At 34.3% G+C, this 22,503-nt stretch overlaps 1 protein-coding gene across 1 annotated transcript in view; it reads right to left on the bottom strand.

The window, feature by feature from the left end:
- LOC143234943 (voltage-dependent calcium channel subunit alpha-2/delta-3-like) overlaps positions 1–13,841 on the bottom strand; it is a 116,941-nt gene extending 103,100 nt beyond the window's left edge. The window contains exon 1 of the mRNA XM_076472640.1: positions 13,491–13,841. Coding sequence (XP_076328755.1) covers positions 13,491–13,717 — 227 coding nt within the window. The 5' untranslated portion in view covers positions 13,718–13,841. The remainder of the gene's footprint in view (positions 1–13,490) is intronic.
- Between the last annotated feature and the right edge of the window lie 8,662 nt (positions 13,842–22,503).

The following is a 22,503-nucleotide window of genomic DNA, read 5'->3' as shown; positions in this document are numbered from 1 at the left end:
AGCACCAAGGAGAGCATGGCAAAGTTTTTCCTTCCTGTGATGACATGCTTTTGTTGTGTCTACCAAATACATGGATGTAAAGTGTGTGCTACCCACAAACTGGGTTTATTACTTGCATTCTTTTGTAAGTTAGCAATTGGTTCCAGTTGAATACAGTGTTTGATTACCATGAATATGGATTCAAGAACGAAAAATGTTTTCAAGGACCAAGCAGCAGCTCCCCCCCCCTCATCTTCTACAGTTCCCGTATGGTGTGCCTTGTGCCTCTAAGAGCAGAGTATGAACAGAGTGTGGTCGTACAAAGAAAGTGCTTCCATGTAGCATTCACTGCAGGTTTGAGAACAAACTTAACACGTTTAGTTTTCAAAAGATTTACAAAGGTACTATTTTTTTATGTGTTTATACATAGCATAATAAATATTGCTGCTGTATTAAAAACAGAGTAGATAACTTTTGAAAAGAAAACTGATAAAATAAAACTTCTTGTTCACTTCTATATATGCTCCGCTTAGCTTCTATTCCTTTTAACATAAACATTTTTTTCGATTTTATAAAAACTTCCAATTTTTTCAAGGTTGATTTTGTTTGAATTCTTTGTGAGCTTTTACTGTACTGATGAGAAACTTTGGGCACTAAAATTAGGCTGTTATCGAAAATGTTTTATTGGTCTATGAGAAAAAACAGAATTAGGGTTTTAAATGAAAACAGGTTCTTGATCAATGGTCGATATATATTAGAGATATTTTTTTAAAAATAAAGTCCGGTTCTTGATATCTGGTTGAGATAAATTTGTTTGTAATTAAGCACTAAGCTATATAATGGGTATCTGTGTTCTGCTCACCATGGGTATTAAAACTCGATTTCTAGCGTTGTAAATCCAAAGGCATACCGCTGTGCCACCAGGGGTGGTTAAGTAAAACAGATAGGCTTTTAAATGAAACTGCATTAATATGAGTCTTGTCTTGAATAGTTTTTTTTATTGTGTTTCTTCCTTTTATTTGCTACTGTATTTAATTAGAAAGTCTTTCCCTGATACTGAAGGAATATGGTTGACCTTCTAGTGCTTCAGGTCACAGGTTCAAGCGGAGTTTAGAATTCAGCTTTTGGCAGCACTGAAAATTTCCTACAAGCACAAACTATAAATTCAGTTTCCTATATGTCTGGTTGTGACAGAAATCACAGAAAAACACATCGTTTGAATCGACCTAATGTTTTCTCTGCCACGAATCAATGAAATTTCTCGCGAAACGAGACGATGACACGAGATGCAGAGCACGAGACCAACCAATGAACGAAGTTTCAGCTGCCTGTCAGCGTCAAAGTAGATCTCTGTACTTCTGAAGGCTCGTGCATGTTCTCTACTCACGTCTGGTAGGTATTGACCATGATGATTCGATGGGACTACCCCATTTATCAACCCTAATATAAACACTTTTTTTATACAAAACTACATTTTTTGTAGCAGCCTTGAGAATAGAGACCTGTCTCTTGTTGAAGTGTCACCAAAAATAATATAAGCCTAAGGCAGGAGCGAAACAGTTTCAAGCCTACACTTCCAATAAATACAACTTAAATATAATCAGCTGTTCTCGCCTAATAAGATAAGACAGTGTGAAACAAAGACATTTTAGCAAGAAAACAAAGCGTAAAGGAAATAGCGTATTTATAAATTAGGTACAGCTACAGTAAGAGAGAAAGAAGGAACAAAATAATGGAAAAGTTACTATGAGTGTGATGGATCTATAAGACAGAGTGTACTAATGCCTAACCAAAGTTCCCTGTAGGGGTCGCTAAGATCAAAACTAGTTACATTTTTTCCTGTAAAAATTAATGCAAGATACGATCAGCAAGTATTTAAACTAACCGCTGTAGAAAGTTTCTTGTTGTTTTTTTTTTTTTAATTTAGGGAAAAGCTACGCGAAGGCTATCTGCGCTAGCCGTCCCTAATTTAGCAGTGTAAGACTAGAGGGAAGGCAGCTAGTCATCACCACCCACCGCCAACTTTTAGGCTACTCTTTCACCAACGAATAGTGGGATTGACCATCACATTATAATGCCCCCACGGCTGAAATGGCGAGGATGTCTGATGTGACGTGGATTCGAACCCGCGACCCTCAAATTACGAGTCGAGCGCCCTAACCACGTGGCTATGAAGCTGAATAAATCTTATTCTGTTAAAAAAAGCAGATGATATATATAGCTGATTAATTATTATTAAAATGTAAAAGTGTTTTTATTCTAAATTTAATCTAAAACAATATTGGCTGAAAACATTTCCAAAAATTTAAACATGATGTGAAAGAGTAGATGTTATCTAAAACTAGTTAAATATTCAAATAAAAAGTAATGGACGATAAGGCGTAAAGCTGGTTAAACATTTTGGTTGAATACATGCTGAAAATAAAATGATCACAAGTTCTCTAAGCACACAGACACATAACTGTCAGCAAGTGTTTTTCGTCAAGTTATGGACAACAATATTAAACTATCAAACCACTGATGGCGTTGGTTAGAAACATATTTTTCTCTTAAGGACCATATTTGACAAGAGTTGTAATGTATTACATTTCGGACATTACATTAAACTACGTCCCTAGTGGAGACCATCTCAACTATTTCTCTCCAGTATGACACATGACAAGAATAATGATTTTGAAATAAACGACGTAAAGAGGGGCTGAGCATGGAAAAGGTTTGTTGAGCAAAGTAAGAAGAAAGAGAGGAGTTGCGTCCAGCAAGATAAGAAGTAAGGGAAGAGTTACGTCCAGAAAGGTAAGAAGAAAGGGAAGAGTTACGTTCATAAAGGTAAGAAGTAAGGGAAGAGTTACGTCCAGAAAGGTAAGAAGTAAGGGAAGAGCTACGACCAGCAAGATAAGAAGTAAGGGAAGAGTTACGTCCAGAAAGGTAAGAAGTAAGGGAAGAGCTACGTCCAGCAAGATAAGAAGTAAGGGAAGAGTTACGTCCAGAAAGGTAAGAAGTAAGGGAAGAGCTCCAGCAAGAAAGGTAAGGGAAGAGTTACGTCCAGAAAGGTAAGAAGTAAGGGAAGAGCTACGTCCAGAAAGGTAAGAAGTAAGGGAAATGTTACTTCCAGCAACGTAAGAAGTAAGGCTTAATAATTCGCAGGTCGTCAAGAAGCGAAATTCTTACAGGAACGAACAGAAAGGGACAGTAATCAAACTTATATGGAATATTAAAACAAGTTGAGGAGTAAGGAGAGAGATGCTGCATGTCCATGCAGCTGAGAGAGCTTCAACAGAGATAGCTAAGAGCTATGAACATTTTAAAACTCTATGGGGTTCAGTGGAGAGAGCTTCAACAGAGAGAGCTAAGAGCCATGAATATTTTAAAACTCCGTGGGGTTCAGTGGAGAGAGCTTCAACAGAGAGAGCTAAGAGTTATGAACATTTTAAGACTTCATGAGATTTGGTAGACGGGACTTTAATACGGATATGTAAGAGTTATGAACATTTTAATACTCCATGAGGTTCAGTGGACGAGATTTCACCACTCAATAACGTCACATCGTAAACCAAAAGTATTCTTTAGAAACTTTTGTTTTTTATCACTGCCTACACTAGTCACGTTGGAATACTTATCTAGACCTGTACGACACAGAGTATGTTACCATATCAACAGTTTTATTAGCATGCTCTGTCTTTATTAACTCCTAACATTGATAATCTAGAAAGATTTTATCAAAGCCACATTAGGTGCAATGATTTGTTACCATGTCAACGACTGCCAACAATGTTAGTTAAACAACTTTTTTTGTTACCAAGTGTGTACCATCAAAAGCTACCTGATTAACTGTAAAGCTTTATAGAGATTTTTTGTGCTAACTAATCAAAATGTTTCGTCTCCCCGTGACTTCCTGGTGAGTTTATAGACTTACAAAAATGAAATCCGGGGTTCGACCCTTCTCAGTGAACACACTAAATAGCCAATGTGGCTTTGTTCTCAAATAAACTGAGAAATGACTAGGAGCTATTTTTATGCTATTTAAATTACTCGACATGTTTTAAGCCAGACAAAAGAAAGCCTATTATTATGTCATCTTTTTGAGTTTCGTAATAGAACAACTGCATAATATGGCTTCTCTCACTATACCTCTGTATCTGCGGTGCTTCGAAGTGAGTGTGTGTCGCTTTATTTAGAGCCAACATATATACATCCAAAAATACTTAATTTTAACTTAATTAAATTGCATTTGCTTTATACACAGTAGTAAAACGTAGTATATTTAAACCAGATATAATATCTCCTCTATATTTACTTACATTTTCTTTATTTTCTTATTTACTACCGTAATAAAATACTTCTTCTGCCGCTGATTATGCTCTAACTTAAATACATTAAGCAGTTTGAATGTATAGTCATGTCCGTATAAACAAAGTTTTTGTTTTCTCTCAAACACATACTCGTAAAACGTCATTGTTTACTCAAGCTACCAGTAGGTATCCTCACGTACATCAAAACAGTCTTTACTTTCGAACCTGTACACTGCGTAGTCCTCGGAGTATATTCTAACACTTGTATGCATTAGAAGCAACTAATTTTCTCCAACCAACAGATCTGTGGTCCTTCTAACACTTATATGCATAGAATGCCAGCATTTACTCTAAACACGCACACTCTATGATCATTCGTATGTTCTAAATACTAATATTTACTCTCAATCAGCACATTCTGTAGCCCTCAGTGAATGTCTTGACACATATATATTCATTAAATACCAATGTCAATGACTTATCTACATCTTATATTAATAGAGACTGAGAAACAAGAAAGGTTACCTGAAGAATAGATAAAAACTTTCTCAATATTTATCATTATTCCGCATTTCTGAAAAATCATGCAATCTTTTTAACATATATTACATTGTGTACTTATATATATAATACTGCTTTTAACAGGTATTATTCTGTGTATTACTATATACTACCGCTTTTTAAACAGGCATCATACTGTTTTTTCTATAACAATTTTTAATGGGTATTATTTGTGCTTCTTTCTATAATACTACTTTTTAACGCATATTATATTGTGTTTTTCTACATAATACTACTTTCTAACGAGTATTAAATCTTGTTTCGCTATATAAATCTTCTTTTCAACGGATATTATATTGTGTTATTTTATATAACACTGCTTTAATGGGTATTATATTGTGTTTCGTTATACAGTACAGCTTTCTAACGGGTACTGTATTTTGTTCTTCTATAAAATACTGCTTTCTAACAGGTATTATATTGTGTTTTTCTATAAACTACTGCTTTCTAATAGGTATTATATTGCGTATCAAATACTTCATATTATATTTGGTTCAAAAATACTGCTATTTAATGGGTTTATATTTGGTTTTATATATAATACTTCTTTTAAACGTGTATTTCTAGATAATACTGGTTTTAAAATTGGATTATCTTGTGTTTCGCTGTATAATACTACTATTTAATGGGTTTATATCGTGGTTTTATATATAGTACTGTTTTAAACATGTATTTCTAGATAATACTGGTTTTAAAATTGGATTATCTTGTGTTTCGCTGTATAATACTACTTTTTAATGGGTATTATGTTGTGTTTTTACATATAAAGTATTGTTTTTTTAACGGGTATTATATTGTCTTTTGCGATATGATATTGCTTTTTAATTAATTAATTACGAAACACTGTTAGTAACATGTGGATTCTTCACTCTTTTTCTTCTTATGGGGCTGTACAATATGTTTTTCTACTATCTTACATTTTTTCATGAAGTAGTACAAGGTGATCTGCTACTTTTTTCGTCTCCTGAAGGGATAATACAATATATTTTTCTACTTTCTTTCGTTTCCTTATGGAGTAGTAAAACATAATTTGCTACTTTCTTTTGCCTCCTAAAGAAATAGTACAATATATTTTTCTACTTTCTTTCGTTTTCTCATGGAATAGTACAACGGGATTTGCTACTTTCTTTCGTCTTCTGACGGAATAGTACAAAATATTTTTCTACTTTCTTTCGTTTCCTCACGGAATAGTACAACGTAATTTCCTACTTTCTTTCGTCTCCTGATGGAATAGTACAATATATTTTTCTACTTTCTTTCGTTTTCTCATAGAATAGTACAACGTAATTTGCTACTTTCTTTCGTCTCCTGAAGGGATAGTACAATATGTTTTTCTACTTTCTTTCGTTTTCTCATGGAATAGTACAACGTAATTTGCTACTTTCTTTCGTCTCCTGACGGAATAGTACAATATATTTTTCTACTTTCTTTCGTTTCCTCATGAAGTAGTACAAGGTGATTTGTTACTTCCTTTCGTCTCGCCCCCCGCTAGTACAGCGGTAAGTCTACGGATTTACAACGCTAAAATCAGCGGTTCGATTCCCTTCGGTGGGCTCAGCAGATAGCCCGATGTGGCTTTGCTATAAGAAAACACACACACACACAGCTTTTGTCACCTGAAGGGATAGTACAATATATTGTTCTACTTTCTTTCCCTTCCTTATGGGGTTATATGTTGTATTTTTCTACTTTTATTCTCTTTGTGATGGGGTTATACAATATATTTTTCTACTTTCATTCTCTTCCTTACTGGGTTGTACTTTCTTTCTTTTCTATATGTGGTAGTATAATGTTTTTATCTACTCTCTACCGTTTCCACATGGAGTAGTACAATATATTTTTCTACTTTCTTTATTTTCCTTATGGTGTAATACAATGTGTTATTCTACTTTCTTTATTTTCCTTATGGTGTAATACAATGTGTTTTTCTACTTTCTTTCGTTTCCCCATGGGGATGTACAATAGAATTTTCTAGTTTATTTCTCTTCCTTTTGGAGTAGTACAACGTGATTTTCTACTTTCGTATTTTATGGGGTAACAAAATGTTTTTCTACTTTCTTTCGTTTCCGTGTTAGGTAGTACAATGTGTTTTCCTACTTTGTTTTGTTTTCCTATGGTAAAGTACAATATGTTTTTTCTCATTTATTTCACTTCCTTACGGGGCAATATAATGTTTTCTACTTTCTTTCGTTTCCTTATGGGGCAGTATAACGTGTTTTCTCTACTTTCTTTCTCTTCCTCTTAAAGTACTAAAATGTTTTTCTGTTTTCTTTGTCTTCTTTATGGGGTTATAAAATGTGCTTTTCTACTTTCGCTTGCTTCCGGACTGAGTAGTAGAATGTATTTTTTCTGCTTCCTTTCTTTTGTTTATGGGGTAATTCATTTCGTTTTTCTTCTTTCTTTCGTTTTCTTATGGTGTTGTATAATACATATTTATTACTTTCTTTCTCTACCTTATGTTGTAGAACAATGTATTTTTCTACTTTTTTATCTTCTTTCGGGATAGTACAGTGCGATTTTCTACTGTCCTTCTTTTATGGAATTGTACAATATGCTTTCTACTTTTTTTCTCTTCCTTATGGAGTTATACAATGCGTTTTTTCTAGTTTCTTTTGCCTTCCAATTGGATAGTACAATATATTTTTTCTACTTTTTTCTCTTCCTTATGGGGTAGTACAATTTGTTTTCCTACATTCTTTCGTTTTCTTATGGGATGTTACAATTTATTTTTATACTTTCTTTCTCTACTCTATGGAGTGGAACAATACATTTTTCTACTTTATTTCTCTTCCTTATGGGGTAATAGAATGTGCTTTTCTACTCTCTTTCACTTTCGTAAGGGGTTATACAATGTGTTTTTCTACTTTCTTTTGTTTCCTTATGGGGGAGTACAAAGTGATTTTCTACTTTCTTTTTCTTCCTTATGGGTTTATACAATGTGTTTTCTATTTTCTTTAGTTTCCGTATTGGTTAGTACAACGTGTTTTTCTACTTTCTTTCTCTTCCTTGTGGGGTAATACAATCTATTTTTATACTTTCTGTAGTTTCCTTGTGGGATCGTACAATGTATTTTTTTTCTACTTCCTTTTTCTACCTTATGGGGTAGAACAACGTATTTTTCTACCTTCTTTCGTTTCGCTGTGGGACAGTTCAATGTGCTTTTCTACTTTCTTTGTCTTCCTTATGAGATACTACAATGTATTTTTCTACTTTATTTTGTTTCCTTATGTAATATTACAATGTATTTTCCTACTTTATTGTGTTTCCTTATGTGATATTACAATGTATTTTCCTACTTTATTGTGTTTCCTTATGTGATAGTACAATGTATTTTCCTACTTTATTGTGTTTCCTTATGTGATATTACAATGTATTTTCCTACTTTATTTTGTTTCCTTATCAGTAGTACAACACGTTTTTCTATTTTCTTTCGTTTCCTTATGGGTAGTACAATTTTTTTTTCTATTTTCTTTCGTTTCCTTGTGGGTAGTACAATTTTTTTTCTATTTTCTTTCGTTTCCTTATTGGTAGTGCAATTTTTTTCTATTTTCTTTCGTTTCCTTAATGGGTAGTACAATTTTGTTTTCTATTTCCTTTCGTTTCCTTGTGGGTAGTACAATTTTTTTCTATTTTCTTTCGTTTTCTTATTGGTAGTGCAATTTTTTTCTATTTTCTTTCGTTTCCTTAATGGGTAGTACAATTTTGTTTTCTATTTCCTTTCGTTTCCTTGTGGGTAGTACAATTTTTGTTTCTATTTTCTTTCGTTTCCTTAATGGGTAGTACCTTAATTTCGGGGGTAGTACAATTTTTTTTCTATTTTCTTTCGTTTCCTTGTGGGTAGTACAATTTTTTTTATTTTCTTTCGTTTCCTTATTTAGTCTTTTTTCTATTTCTTTCTTAATGGGTAGTACAATTTTTTTTCTATTTTCTTTCGTTTCCTTATTGGTAGTACAATTTTTTTCTATTTTCTTTCGTTTCCTTATGGGTAGTACAATTTTTTTCTATTTTCTTTCGTTTCCTTATGGGTAGTACAATTTTTTTCTATTTTCTTTCGTTTCCTTATTGGTAGTACAGTAAGTTTTCTACATTCTTTCTCTGTGGGCTTCCTGCAATGTATTTTACTTCTTTTTTTCTCCTCCTTATGCATAGTACAATATGTTTTTCTACTTTATTGCGTTTCGTTATGGGGTCCCTGCAATGCGCTTTTGAAATCTGTTGGAATATCTAAAGTCGAATTCAGTAAACTTGCTAAACTATTTCAATTTTATTCTTAAAATCAGATGTTAGATATCGGTGTAAATTCTCTAAATGTAACGCTTTTTTTAAATTAAATGTTTACAAAAATCAGGATTTCTTGTTAAACATGAGTTTAAATTGGTTGTTTACCACATGCAACGCTGTGACGCCAAGAATGCATACGATGCGAAAAAGTGTTCTGTATAGACGAACTGGAAAGAGCGTTCTGCACGAGCGCACGTGTGAAGGGACTAGCTGTTGGTGTAGTTATCATTCACGAAATTATATACATATATACAGTTCGAATAGATATGGTTTATATTAATAAACCGAGGTAATGAGTTAAATTTTAAGCGATGGTAGCGCCACTGGTGATCCTTTTATAGTCAACCAAGTTGTGTTATTGTGTGTTGTTTTGCAAACAGTGTTTCGCCAAACAAACCGTTTATGGTATTAAAACTACAATTCTAATGTTGGATGTTCTAGATTTACCTACACACATTTAACCTTCGTACTAGTGGTGGGTATTCTAGATTTACTTACAGATATTTAACCTTCGTTTTAGTGTTGAGTGTTAAGTTCAATTACATACGTTTAACCTCAGTCCTAGTGTTAGGTGTTCTAGGTTCCGAATAAAAACATACATTTTGTCCCAATGCCACGTTGTCAGGGTTTCGTATGAAAACGTATTCTTTGTTCAAGTGATAGATATTTAGGTCCACTTATAAAAACGCATTCTTTAAGTGTTATATTCAGCTTCAACAGTAATAATGTTTCTGATGTTGTTATCTTCACTCAAAGCAACACTATTTTAATTGTTCAGAATTGTTTAAAAAGACCTACCTTTCTAGATTTATAGAAAAACAAAGCGAGCTAAATTTGAAAGGCTTTGAAACGCTATCACACGTAAGCCTAACAAATGGAGTAGAGTTAGAAGACGCTATTCAAGGAAATATTCCTGCCTAAGAAATTATAATTTGATATTCAAAATACAAATGCTACGTTATGAAATTCAGAATAAAAGTTCTTAATGACATATTTTAAATTACTAATATTAAGGACATTATTTAAATTAATATTTCGGGGATCATCAATATTTCTTGGACAACAAAAGGCGGATAAAGACTGAACTGACGATGTACCAAGTATAATTTACTTTCTTCTACCATGTTTGAAAATTGATGGCGTATTATTTGTTTTAGTAGAACCTGTATTCTTTACTCAAGCGAAGAAAGGTAGTGACAATGCCTTTAAAAGAAAATAATAATAGTCTCACATAAGGCATTTCACTTAACACATTGAAACTAAAAACCAGGAAAATTGTGGTTTGCAACAATATGGAGGTCTTTATGTTAATTAGCTCACAGTAAATTTTAAGTTAGTGAGCCAATCAGTGTCGAAAGGTGCACTAAAGGGTCGGTTTGTTTGTTTGTTCAGAATTTCGCACAAAGCTACACGAGGGCTATCTGCGCTAAGCGTCCCTATTTTAGCAGTGTAAGACTAGAGGAAAAGCAGCTAGTCATCACCACACACCACCAAATCGTGGGCTACTTTTTTTACCAATGAATAGTAGTATTGACCAAAAATGACAATGCCTTCACGGTTGAATGGGCGAGCATGTTTGGTGTGATGGATATTCGAATCCGCGACTGTCATATGTGTTTGAATATAGATCTATAGATTTTATGCACTACGAAACAGGAAAAAATATCTTATATTTTCGGAAGAAAAAAACAGCATACTACGTTAGCCATACACAAAACTTTGTATAAATATGTACGAAACTCTAACCTTTCTTGAAAACAGGATACTGAATTAGACACACAACTAACTTGATATATATGTACAGAACTCTAACCTGTCTTAAAAATGGATAGGACATTAGATACTCAACTAACTTTATATGTATTTATGTGTGTGTACAAATCTGAAACCTTGCTTGACAATAGAATATCAGACTTTGGAGTTGGTAAAATGGTCACGACGAAAAGTCTCAAATAATTAACTATACTAACAGAAACACTCGCACCTGGAACAGGCATTTGATATTTACTTTTTTTTTTTTTGTAATTGTGATTAAATGTGAAAAATATTGTTATTGTGGAAATTTTAGTTGTTTTAATTATTTCTCAGCTATAAAAATACTGTCGAGTTATAACAATATTACCAGTTATATTTGGTAATGATCGTGCGGTAGTATCTAATATTTTAGACGTATACATCACAAGCTCCATAATAAGATACATCTTAGTACCTTTAGACCACTTGCAGGTCAATCTGGAGCTGCTTTAAACCACGTGTAAGAAAACAACAGTTACTTTAGACCACATGTAATTCAATCTCAGTCACTTTACACAGCATGTAAGTTTATCTTAGCAACTTCAAACCAGGCGTAAGTCAATATCAGTCGCTTCAGACCAGGTGTAGTTCAATTGTAGTCGCTATAAATCACGAGTAGGTCAATCTTAGTAGCTTTATGCCACTTGTAGGTCAATATTAGTCCCTTTAAACCACGTGTATGTCAATATTAGTCACTTTAAACTAGTGCAGGCCAAACTTATTCGTTTTAAACCGGTGTTGTTAATATTTGTGACTTTAAAACCGTGTAGCTCTATCTTAGTCACTTTGAACTCACGTTTGGGTCGATCTTTAAGCCGTAGGTCATTCCTGTTTTTATACTAAATGTAAATTTAAAACGTTTATTTCCCATAGTAAAGCGACGTCATCGCTAACCACGTGACATGCAGTTCACACAAATCGAGCAAAGACAAGATAAAACAAAGACTTTGTTTACTGAGTTAGAAATACGAATTTTCTCACAATGAGCCGGTGTTACTTATAATTTAGAAAATCTCTACCTAAAAAGGAGATGTAGAACATCAAGTACCTTTACATTGATGTTCTTTATCTTAGAAATATTCTATATACACAGACACTCTGCACTTGATTTTTCTATAAAGATATTTTACCATTATAATTTTTTTAATAGATATTTCATTTCCTGCATAATTATGTATTCTTATCTTACTTTTACCCTTAGCGGGACAGCGGTAAGTGTACAGACTTACAATACTAGCATCCGCGATTTTAGTACCCGCGGTGGACACAGCAAATGGCCCAATGTTGCTTTGTTCTCATTATTTCTTCATTATTTCATCATGTTATTTCTTTACATAAATAAATGAATATTAGAATATCTTATAGAAAGTGAAGCATAGAATAATTATTACTGAATTACATTCATGTAGAGCAGAGAAGCAATCTTACTGGACTACAGTCATGTGGAGCAAATAAGATAGATAATTACAGAGGCCGTGACGGCTTAACAGTGTTATCAGAGGTAGTAGCGGCAAAAAGAGTTGGTTTAATAGTATTATTAGAAGTCGTGAAGGCGAAAGACAAATCTGTATTTCCAAATACTAAGAAGTGAGTAAAGGTCTTGGCTTGGTAAATATTATGGTTTTAACCCTAGGTAGAAGTTTTTCAATTCGATGTTTGTATTCCTCATTTATAACATAATTATTCCATTTGAAATAATGTGAAATAACATTTTATGCTACCCAGAGTTATTCCCCATATCTCCTAAGCCTTTTTGCCATACTTATTTTTTCCTGAAAGTATAATAATATACTTTCTTTTTAGGTGCAAAAAAATCGCGTATGTTAGTTGTCTAAACGCTTAGTACACCAAAAGAATTTACTATAATAGTTTGATCTTTGTTATACAGTCATTCGGTAAGTCGAAATTGAACAAAATAGTGTCACGTTGAGCCGCGAACTAGCGAAACGAGTGACTATTAAATTAAACTCGGTTACTAAAAGTTTTACGCGAGATTCAAGTGTTAGTATAAAAGATCAATAAAGATTATCTTCAAATAAATAACGACAGTATTGTTAAAATAGTTTGTTAAAAACTAATGTTAAATTAGTATTATTAAAACTAATGTTAAAACAGTTTGTTGAAAACTAATGTTAAAATAGTATTATTAAAACTAATGTCAAAAGCTGTTGTTGAAGTAGTATTGTTAAAAACTATTGTTACATATCATGTTATTGTACTGTTGTTTTCAAACGCTAAGGAACTGAACTAAATGAAACACGTGGAGAGTGATAAACATAAGAGAACTGGGCTGAATTGAATAAACAGTAATAAACGCTAAGGAACTGAGATGAAACAATGATAAACACTAAACACTAAAAGACAGTGTGAATGTAGTTTTCGATGTACATGTAATTACTTTGACGTCACACCTGTTGGATAACTTCACTAAAATCCATCTATCGGCGAATGTATGTACTATTATATTACTGCTTTATTTTGAATAAGTGAACTCAGACATTTTTGTCTTCAGTCGTACATTCAAGTAAGTTTTAATTTTACACGATCGAATTTCATGTCTCTGATATCAGAAAATTTAATACTCACTCGCTAGCCAAAGTGTCGTTGTCGCTCAGTCTTTGGTGGCTGGCGGGAACGAGCAAGAGCAGCGTGGCTGCAACGAGACACAACGAATCCGCGGGAAGCATCCGGAGTCTGCTGCCAGCATGAATCCGAGGAAAACCGTCAACTGCTTTTGCAAAAATGTGTTGACTTACAAGTATTTTTACAAATTTTTTAAAAATCTTAATTGAAATCATCGTTCCGCAAATCATAGATCCCTGGGTTACTATGACAACTTTACGGAAAGGCTTGTCCTAAGTGCCTTAGCATCACATTCACTAAAGCTTCTGACAGATGCGACGGCTAAAGCGAGCGCCCTTCAAGGTGCTTTCCCAGCCAATCAGCTGGCAGCTGCATGTAGCGTCACATACTAGGTTGCTCACGCTATCTCCTGTTTTCAGAAAGCAAGGTTGGTTCAGTTGTAGAAATTCAGAACAGCTAAAGCGCATAGAAGACACAATAATTACAAAAACAGGTTCGTTGAGTAGACAAAATTAAAAAAATAAAACAAAAAGAATGCTTCATTCCTGTTTATATTATAAACTTTGACGACCAGTAAGGTAGTTACAAAGGGTCAGAAAAACCTAGGAGGTATGTTTTATTTCAACAGAGGGCGTAGCAGGTTTATACACACTAGAAACATAATACTGAATTTGAGAAGTATGTATCTCGTAGTGAATATAATGTTACCACAAACCTCGAGCTAGAAAATCGACCAATTGGGTAAAAATTAATGTACCGAACTTTCTGATCCAATATATGTTGGAGTGTACACTTTGTACAAACAGTTGCTGGGGAAGAACGTTTAATGTAGACACACAGACGAGCTTGTAACAATATGTTGTTAGTAAATGTTTCAAGTGTAGTAGTTACTTAGAAACTCTTCCTAAATGGACTAAAATAATACGGGACACATAAGACGTTATATGACAAACATAGAACCATTTATTGTAAGATTTGCAAGATATCACACTCATTCTTCAGTACCAAAGAAACTATATAATATACATACACCTGTTTCCCTTCAGATAACAGTATCGTGTACATACTGAACACTCTACGACAAACACTTTTATAGAACACTATTGTGTACATACCGAACACTCTAAAAGAAACATTTCACTGCAATACACATCTTGGCTAATAATACTGTAGTAGATATAACAAAACAGAAATAGCTGCAATACAAAATACAGTTAATAATAGGATCCTGAAAAACAGAACACTTCAGTACAGACACTTTCCTACGACAGTCGTTCAGTCAGCTGATAACACTGCAATATAAAACTCGCCAGTCTCACATAGACAATTGAAAAGACTCAGGTGACTTGTTTGGTACATGTAACGAGATCTGATAATTAAAATTCCTGAATTTTTGGATATTCGGGATGGTGAAAATTTATTCATCTTAATATTTCTTTTAAAATACCTTTCTTTTATTTTAGCATCGTAAGGTTTTAAAAATTCTAAATAGGGTCTAATCTTTCTTTACTTTACTTAGATTACTTATTACCCTTTCTTATCTTTTCAAAGTAACCTTCATCATTTGTTACCCTATGAAGTTTGTGAAATGTATGAGTCGTGTATTACTCTTCCTTGCTCTTTGAAGAATTCTTGGTTTGAACAGACTACGATTTGATTTTATTAAAATATGAGCGTTCCGCGGACAGCTTTGTTTTATTTCGCGCGGAGCTTCACGAGGGCTATCTGGGCTAGCCGTCTCTAATTTAGCAGTGTAAGACTAGAGGGAAGGCAGCTAGTCATCATCACCCACCGCCAACTCTTGGGCCACTCTTTTACCAACGAATAGTTGGATTGACCACACGTTATAATGTCCCTATGGCTGAAAGAGCGAGCATGTTAATTGTGACGGGTATTCGAACCCCATGACCCTTAGATTATGAATCGAGTGTCAGGCCTGGACAACTTTGTTTGCTTGTTTTTTATTCAATATTTTCGAGAAAACTTATAATGACTTTTTGATAACGTGAGAAAGAATTTTTTTTTTCAAATAAAAAGAAAATATTAAGTTAGTCTTTACTTAAATCGTTTGTGATCCAGCGCAAGGGAAGCTCTCTACAGGAATCCGTTAGCATGAGGTATTTGTTTTTGTCCTATTAAATCTTCGAGCTCGGAAATAAAAAAAAAATTATTAATTCCACTGACAAGTTGTGTCACGTGGTAGGTTTGATGACTGAGTAATGTGAAGTGCACGAGGAATATGATTAACAGGAAGTTGTTTACATTGAAATGTTGAAACAAAAGAGTAACTTCCACGTGCCAAAAACAAACACAACGTGCCAAGTTTCCAACCACCTAACGATCCGTGAAGACAATTAACAACTGGTGTCCTGAAGAATTTCACTTTATTTTTTCTATAGACAGAAGTTGCTTTTGTTCAGCAATATACGTACTAACAATAATAAGATGTGTATTATCAACAACGAGATGAACATTATCAAAAATAATTTGCGTATTATTAGCAATAATATGTATCTTCAAACGCTTTATACCACTATCCCTTTTCGTAACATGGTGTTTGTTATTTATTATATTCTTTAAAGTAATTATAAATACTTTATATATACATATATCACCTTTATTACTTTGTTTGTTTGTTTTGAATTTCGCGCAAAGCTACACGAGGGCTATCTGCGCTAGCAGTCTCTAATTTAGCAGTGTAAGAATACAGGAAGGCAGCTAGTCATCACCACCTACCGCCAACTCTTGGGTTACTCTTTTACCAACGGATAGTGGGATTGACCGTAACATTATAACGCCCACACGGCTAAAATGTTTGTTGCGACGGGGATGCGAACCCGCGCCCCTCGGATTACGAGTCGCACGCCTTAACCAACCTGGCCATGCCGGGCCTATTACCTTTATTACACTTTCAGGATGTTATTTCTAATACTCGAAACAAGTGTATTAAAAAAATTTCACGTCTTTTTAGGGTTATGTTTTAAGTAAAAACTTCAAAAGAAGTGTGAGTTCCATTTCAAAAAACAAACGGGAAAAATAAAAAGAACTATTTGTGACTAAATCCATTTTTATTTTAACACTGAAATTTCATGCATAAGACAAAATATGCATTAACATATCATAGATATATCCTATATGAATCCAGTAAAAAATAAAATAAGAAAACATATTAACAGCTCAGCCCAATACAGCTATTTATATTCATATGCCAATAAGTGAGGAATATTACCTCAGTCATCGTCATCCTTGCATAATCGCGTTATCGTGAACTTGATGAGTGTGTGGTGGAAAAAAAAACACAACAACAACAACAAACTTGTTATAGAAAGTGTAAACCATGAGATTTCTTTAGAACGCCCCCTTCCCCCAAAAAAACCAACTAGTAGCGTTTTTTTTATTTCAACTGTCTATCCATCATGCAGAATCTAATTAGTGCTGTCATTGTTCCATGCTGTCAAACATCCGTGAATCAAAGTCTACTGAGGAAGACGACACGAGTGTGGAGTTATATATGATCTTTTCCAGACAGAGAAAATTAAGACTTTGTTTTTTAAGACAGGAAATTTATAGCCTAGTCTTGCATAATCTGATGTAGAACTGTTTGTTTCAGTTTCTTGTTAAAATGATTGTATTTTGGGACTTAATTATGTCGTACGTGTTTGAATAATCATTTACTATGTTAGATATGAATCGTTTGAACACAACTTTCAGAGATACGTGAAAATGGCGCTAAAAGAAACATAAGTAACGAAGTTACAAATGTAAAACAAAACAAAAAGGTAATTGCTACAACCATCTTAGAAATGGTCACGATACATGTAAAATCGTTATTAATATGGATTATTATTACATAGTAGTCATTTATTGTAGAAAGTTTTTTTACAAATGCAAAACATGTAGTAACAGACATGATAATGTACATATCGGTTTATGGTTTTAAAAAAATACGCCAGATATGAGTTCAAACATTTGTGGAGCTAAGTCAACATTGTCTACGGTCCTTGAAATCAGCAAGCGGGTCTGGATTTGGGGTGTAAATTGTTAACACGATTTTTCCTCAAACCAAATTCCACGTCTGAACACCAGGGTCTTCAGTGAAACAGTACAACTAGACCATGGTCTTCAGTGAAACAGTCCAGCTAGACCTCAGTATTCGATGAAACTGTTCGGTTAGATTACGGTCTTCAGTGAAACAGTCCAGCTACACCACAGTATTCGATGAAACTGTTCAGCTAGACCACAGTATTCGATGAAACAGTTCAGCTAGATTATGGTCTTCAGTGAAACAGTCCAGCTACACTACAGTATTCAGTGAAACAATCCAACTAGACCACAGTATTCAGTGAAACAGTTCAGCTAGACCACAGTATTCGATGAAACAGTTCAGCTAGACCATTGTCTTCAGTGAAACATTACAGCTAGACCATGGTCCTCAGTGAAACAGTTCAGCTAGACCATGGTCTTCAGTGAAACATTTCTGCTAGTCCATTCTGTTTTAAGAAATCACTCATATTTCAGTTAACTAGAAATATCTGAATGTCTTTTATAGATAATTTGTTATTAAAGCTAATTTTAACTAATTATAATGACGAGTCAAAATTAAGAATTTTTCACGACACCAATTCCATATGTTAACAAGAAAGACACCTTACGATTGTTACTGTAGAATGTTTTCCAAAAAGAGACACCTTAAGTCTACTGTGTTGTAAGAAAACTGTAGCATGTTGTTATTAGTAAAGTAACAGATCAATAATTTAGCTAATGTAATCTCTCTGTTACACAATTTCTGTGAACTCGACATGACCTAGTGTTAGACTGTTTAAGTATTAGGTATGAGGTCTAACGTTTGAGCCGATAAATTTCTAAAGTCGCTAGTTATATCTATTACAGCTATTTCGTGAAGAGTAACCAGCCGGTAGGTTTTGTTCGTGGTTAGTCTCTAGTTAGTGTTCTGTGTTATGTTGTTTTTGGTTTTTAAATTTATCTTTATAGTCCATAGAGTCTTCAATCTGTAAATTATATATGTTAGAGCAGTGGGTGAAATCATTTGAAGTAACTACACCAAAGTCTCAGGGTTAGGTATAATTTGTCCACGTTTCGTTTAGGAGAGTGGTGAATAATAGATGCTATAGATATTACTTTTATCAAAGGATGGCTACGCTGCACTAATACAGACAATTTAGGTTACATGGATAAATAAATAACAGTGTCGAGTGTTCTAGCTACAAGATTCCAGCAACTAAGCTATTTCAGGAACAGTGGATTTACTACCTGAACATGCGACAAATTCATTCACCTGGTCAGTCTTAAGGTCATAGTTGGTGCGATTTTAAAACTGACAAAATTATTTCAGGGAGCATGCGCAGATTTTTCTTAACTGACCTTGCGTTGTGTTCAAACTAATCATCTACATCCAAGGATTTCGTTCGTTTGTTTCATAATTTTTGTCTAAAGCTACACAATTGTCACAATTTTAGCTGCTTTGCTAGAAGGGAAGTATTTAGTTAACAGTACTCGCCGCCACCTCTTTGGCTACTTAGTAGAATTTGATCATTACTGTTACAGCACACCCATGGTCTCAAAGTGTGAAGCACGTTTTTACAATCACGAACAGCAAACCATGAATCCTCCAATGCAGAATCTAAGTACGTTAACCTTGGAACGTGAATCAAAAATCAACTGATATGGATTTGAAGAATGGTCACGGAAAATTCCATGAATTAAAAAAATAAAGAAAAATCTTAAATAGACGTGGCTGTAATAGGTTCTGAAATCGATAAAGAGATGGAGCTATGAACTAAAAGTTTGTACTTGAAAAACAAGAGGTAATCTCCAATAGCAGCGGCACTTGAAATTCTTTTAGGCAGGATTAATTTAGTGTATGAGATCTTGAACGTGATAAAATACATTAATCGAAAGGATGTCACCTCCTGACTCCAAAACTGTAGTCAGTCAATAAATGATGGAACTATGAGTTAGAAGTTTGTACTTGAAAAATCTCAGAGCTGTTATATGAGCTGTTACGCCTGGCTATAAAGAACAAAGCTTTTACAGTTGATATATGGGTTAGCTAAAACGTCGAATAAGAATAAACGAAGCTTTGTAAAGTTGACACAAAGTAAAATAAGTCAGGTTGTTAATTTTTGTTTAATTATACTTCAAATCTATGAATGTAATCGATATTGATAACAACACTTTCAGCTTTAAAGCTTTACGATATTTTAAACTTCCATCAAGTTTTAACAGCCAGCAGGAGCCAATGTAATGGAGTTTTCGTTTTCTGTGCGCCGATACGTATTGATTTATACGTCTACTAAAAACGCCTAACTTCAACACCTGTGCTAACGATGCCAGAATACGTTTGTTTTTGAATTTTGCGCAAAGCTACATGAGGGATAGTTATCCATAATTTTGCAGTGTAAGACTAGAGGGAAGTTTTGTTTTTGGAATTTCGCACAAAGCTACTCGAGGGCTATCTGTGCTAGCCGTCCCTAATTTAGCAGTGTAAGACTAGAGGGAAGGCAGCTAGTCATCACCACCCACCGCCAACTCTTGGGCTACTCTTTTACCAACGAATAGTGGGATTGACCGTCACATTATAACGCCCCCACGGCTGGGAGGGCGAGCATGTTTGGCGCGACTCGGGCGCGAACCCGCGATCCTCAGATTACGAAGCGCACGCCTTAACGCGCTAGGCCATGCCGGGCCCACTAGAGGGCAGACAGCTAGTCATCACCACTCACCGCCAACTCTTGGACTAATCTTTTACAAGCGAATAGTGGGATTGATCGTAACATTATAACGCCTCCACGGCTGAAAGGGCGAGCATGTTTAGGGTGAGGGGGATTCAAACTCGCGACCCTCAGATTACGAGTCGAGGGCCCAAACAACCTTACCATGCCGAGCCAGCCAGATTACACGTTAAGAGCATTGAGCCAGCCAGATTACGCATTAAGAGCATTGAGCCTTTGATATTGTTCTTCATTTTAACATTTTCATTTAGCAAAGCCATTTATCAGCTTCCAAAATTAATTCATTATTTATAAAACTGGAAACAAAATATTTGTGTTTGTCTAAGCAATTATAGTCCCCCGCTGGTACAGCATTAAGTCTACGGATTTACAACGCTAAAATCAGGAGTTCGATTCTCCTCGGTGGACTCAACAGATAGCCCAATATGGCTTTGTTATAAGAAAACACACACACACTAATCGATTATAAATTTGTACTATTATAGCATTATTTAATTTTAAATTTTATTATTTAATTGGTGTAATTTTTATAAATTAAAAAAAAACGAATCAAATAGATGGTTATTTAGGATTTGTACAGGAAATTTGTTTCGGAATTATGAACACGAACCTGCCGGCTTAACATATGTTAATAGTTTCATCACTATTGCTTCCTTTAGTTTCTTATCCTTAATTTTTTTTTCTCTTCAAGCTAAACACTTCCCTGGCGAGCTTTTAGGTCTGGTTATTGGAAGGAAAATTAACTTTAATCGTTAAGTTTTCGTAATACGTAGTTATGATTTTGTTTATATATAAAACGTAAATGAAAGAGGATGTTGTATTTCAAGTCGTCGATTATTTACGCTACAGTTTTTGTTTCTGAATCAACAAGCTTTATAAACAGAAACTGTTGAAACGTAAAGAAATTGAGACACACAGGCTACCAGTATTCTGCATTTTTCTAAAACCATTGAAATACACACAAATGTTCTTTCCTCCAACAATAAGCAATAATTTGGAATGTTGTGTGAAACAAGAACTGACAAACACAGTTGATAGATCTTTATTCAGGTCCTGTGTTTAAAAACAACTGTTGAAATTTAACAAATAAAATTCGTTACTGAATAACTGAAGTGAAGTAAAGCGAGACCCGAGTTAAAACCTTACACAGTACTTTGCGCGTCAACCAAACAGACAACACGTTTAAAATCAATACTGTACAGAAGTTCTAAAACAACAACAAAAAAAACCCGTCCACATAAGGGTAGTCACAAAATCATAACTCGCCAAAAATACCTCATAGATAAAGTTAAAAAAGGCAGGGAAAACAACAAAGGTGTATGAATGAATTCACAAAATAAACTCGAACACATTCGAACACATAAGCCTAATAAAAAGTATGGCCGCTCAGTACCCCTGAGATGGTTTTTGCACTGCAAGTCAAATTTGAATAAATAAACAAATTCTTAGGACCATAATAGTTGAATGCAGGAGTTCGAGAGGCCAGTGCCCCTGATGGCATGCCCTACTTTTAAACACAAATAACATAAATATTTCAATGGACACTGTAATGCACAGCTCATTGCATTGACTGGGTGCCAAGAGAATTTTATTGACTGGTAGCTTTCAACATATTTAATGCGTTATGGATATAACACTCGTTGACACAGTACTATTTAATTAGAATCCTGAATGTCGATCCAAATCCAATCCTTATGTGTAAGTGTGTGGGCCCTACAGATAATACTATATAAGCACGTAAGAAGATAATATCGGGAAAATAATGATAAACATTAACCATCCATTCATGACAAACTGCAACCTTTTAAAATTCTATACTAAGGTGTTTTTTGACACAAGGTGCTACAGATTTAACTAAACAATCTGTTTAAAAGAAAACTTACATCTTTGGTTTCTCGAGCCTTCCGAATGACGGGTACTAGGACTAATGGGCCATACGTCACCAATAAAACAACATGGCGTCAGGCGATAGTAAACTAAAAGGTATAATTAATTAAATAAAGCCTAAAACCCAAAGATGAATAGTGGAAGGAGCGCAGACAATCCATTTTGTATCATTGCACTAGTAAACATCAAAACATAAAATAAATTATAAGTTTCAATATTAACGTTATTAACAGTCCTAATGAATAATTTAAGGCATGAAGAGGCGACTTTTATGGCTAACCCCTGCATCCTACATTTGGTTGCTTCAGTTGGTAAGGCAGCTTCATCTTTCAATATACTCAAAAGCAAATTAGCCAGTGACCGCGAGCTACAAACGG

This window comes from Tachypleus tridentatus, chromosome 12 (genome assembly GCF_004210375.1).
Source record: "Tachypleus tridentatus isolate NWPU-2018 chromosome 12, ASM421037v1, whole genome shotgun sequence".
Classification (NCBI taxonomy): Eukaryota; Metazoa; Arthropoda; class Merostomata; order Xiphosura; family Limulidae; genus Tachypleus; species Tachypleus tridentatus.
Note: the sequence above shows the minus strand (reverse complement) of the source record. Positions and strands in the feature narration are given on the sequence as shown.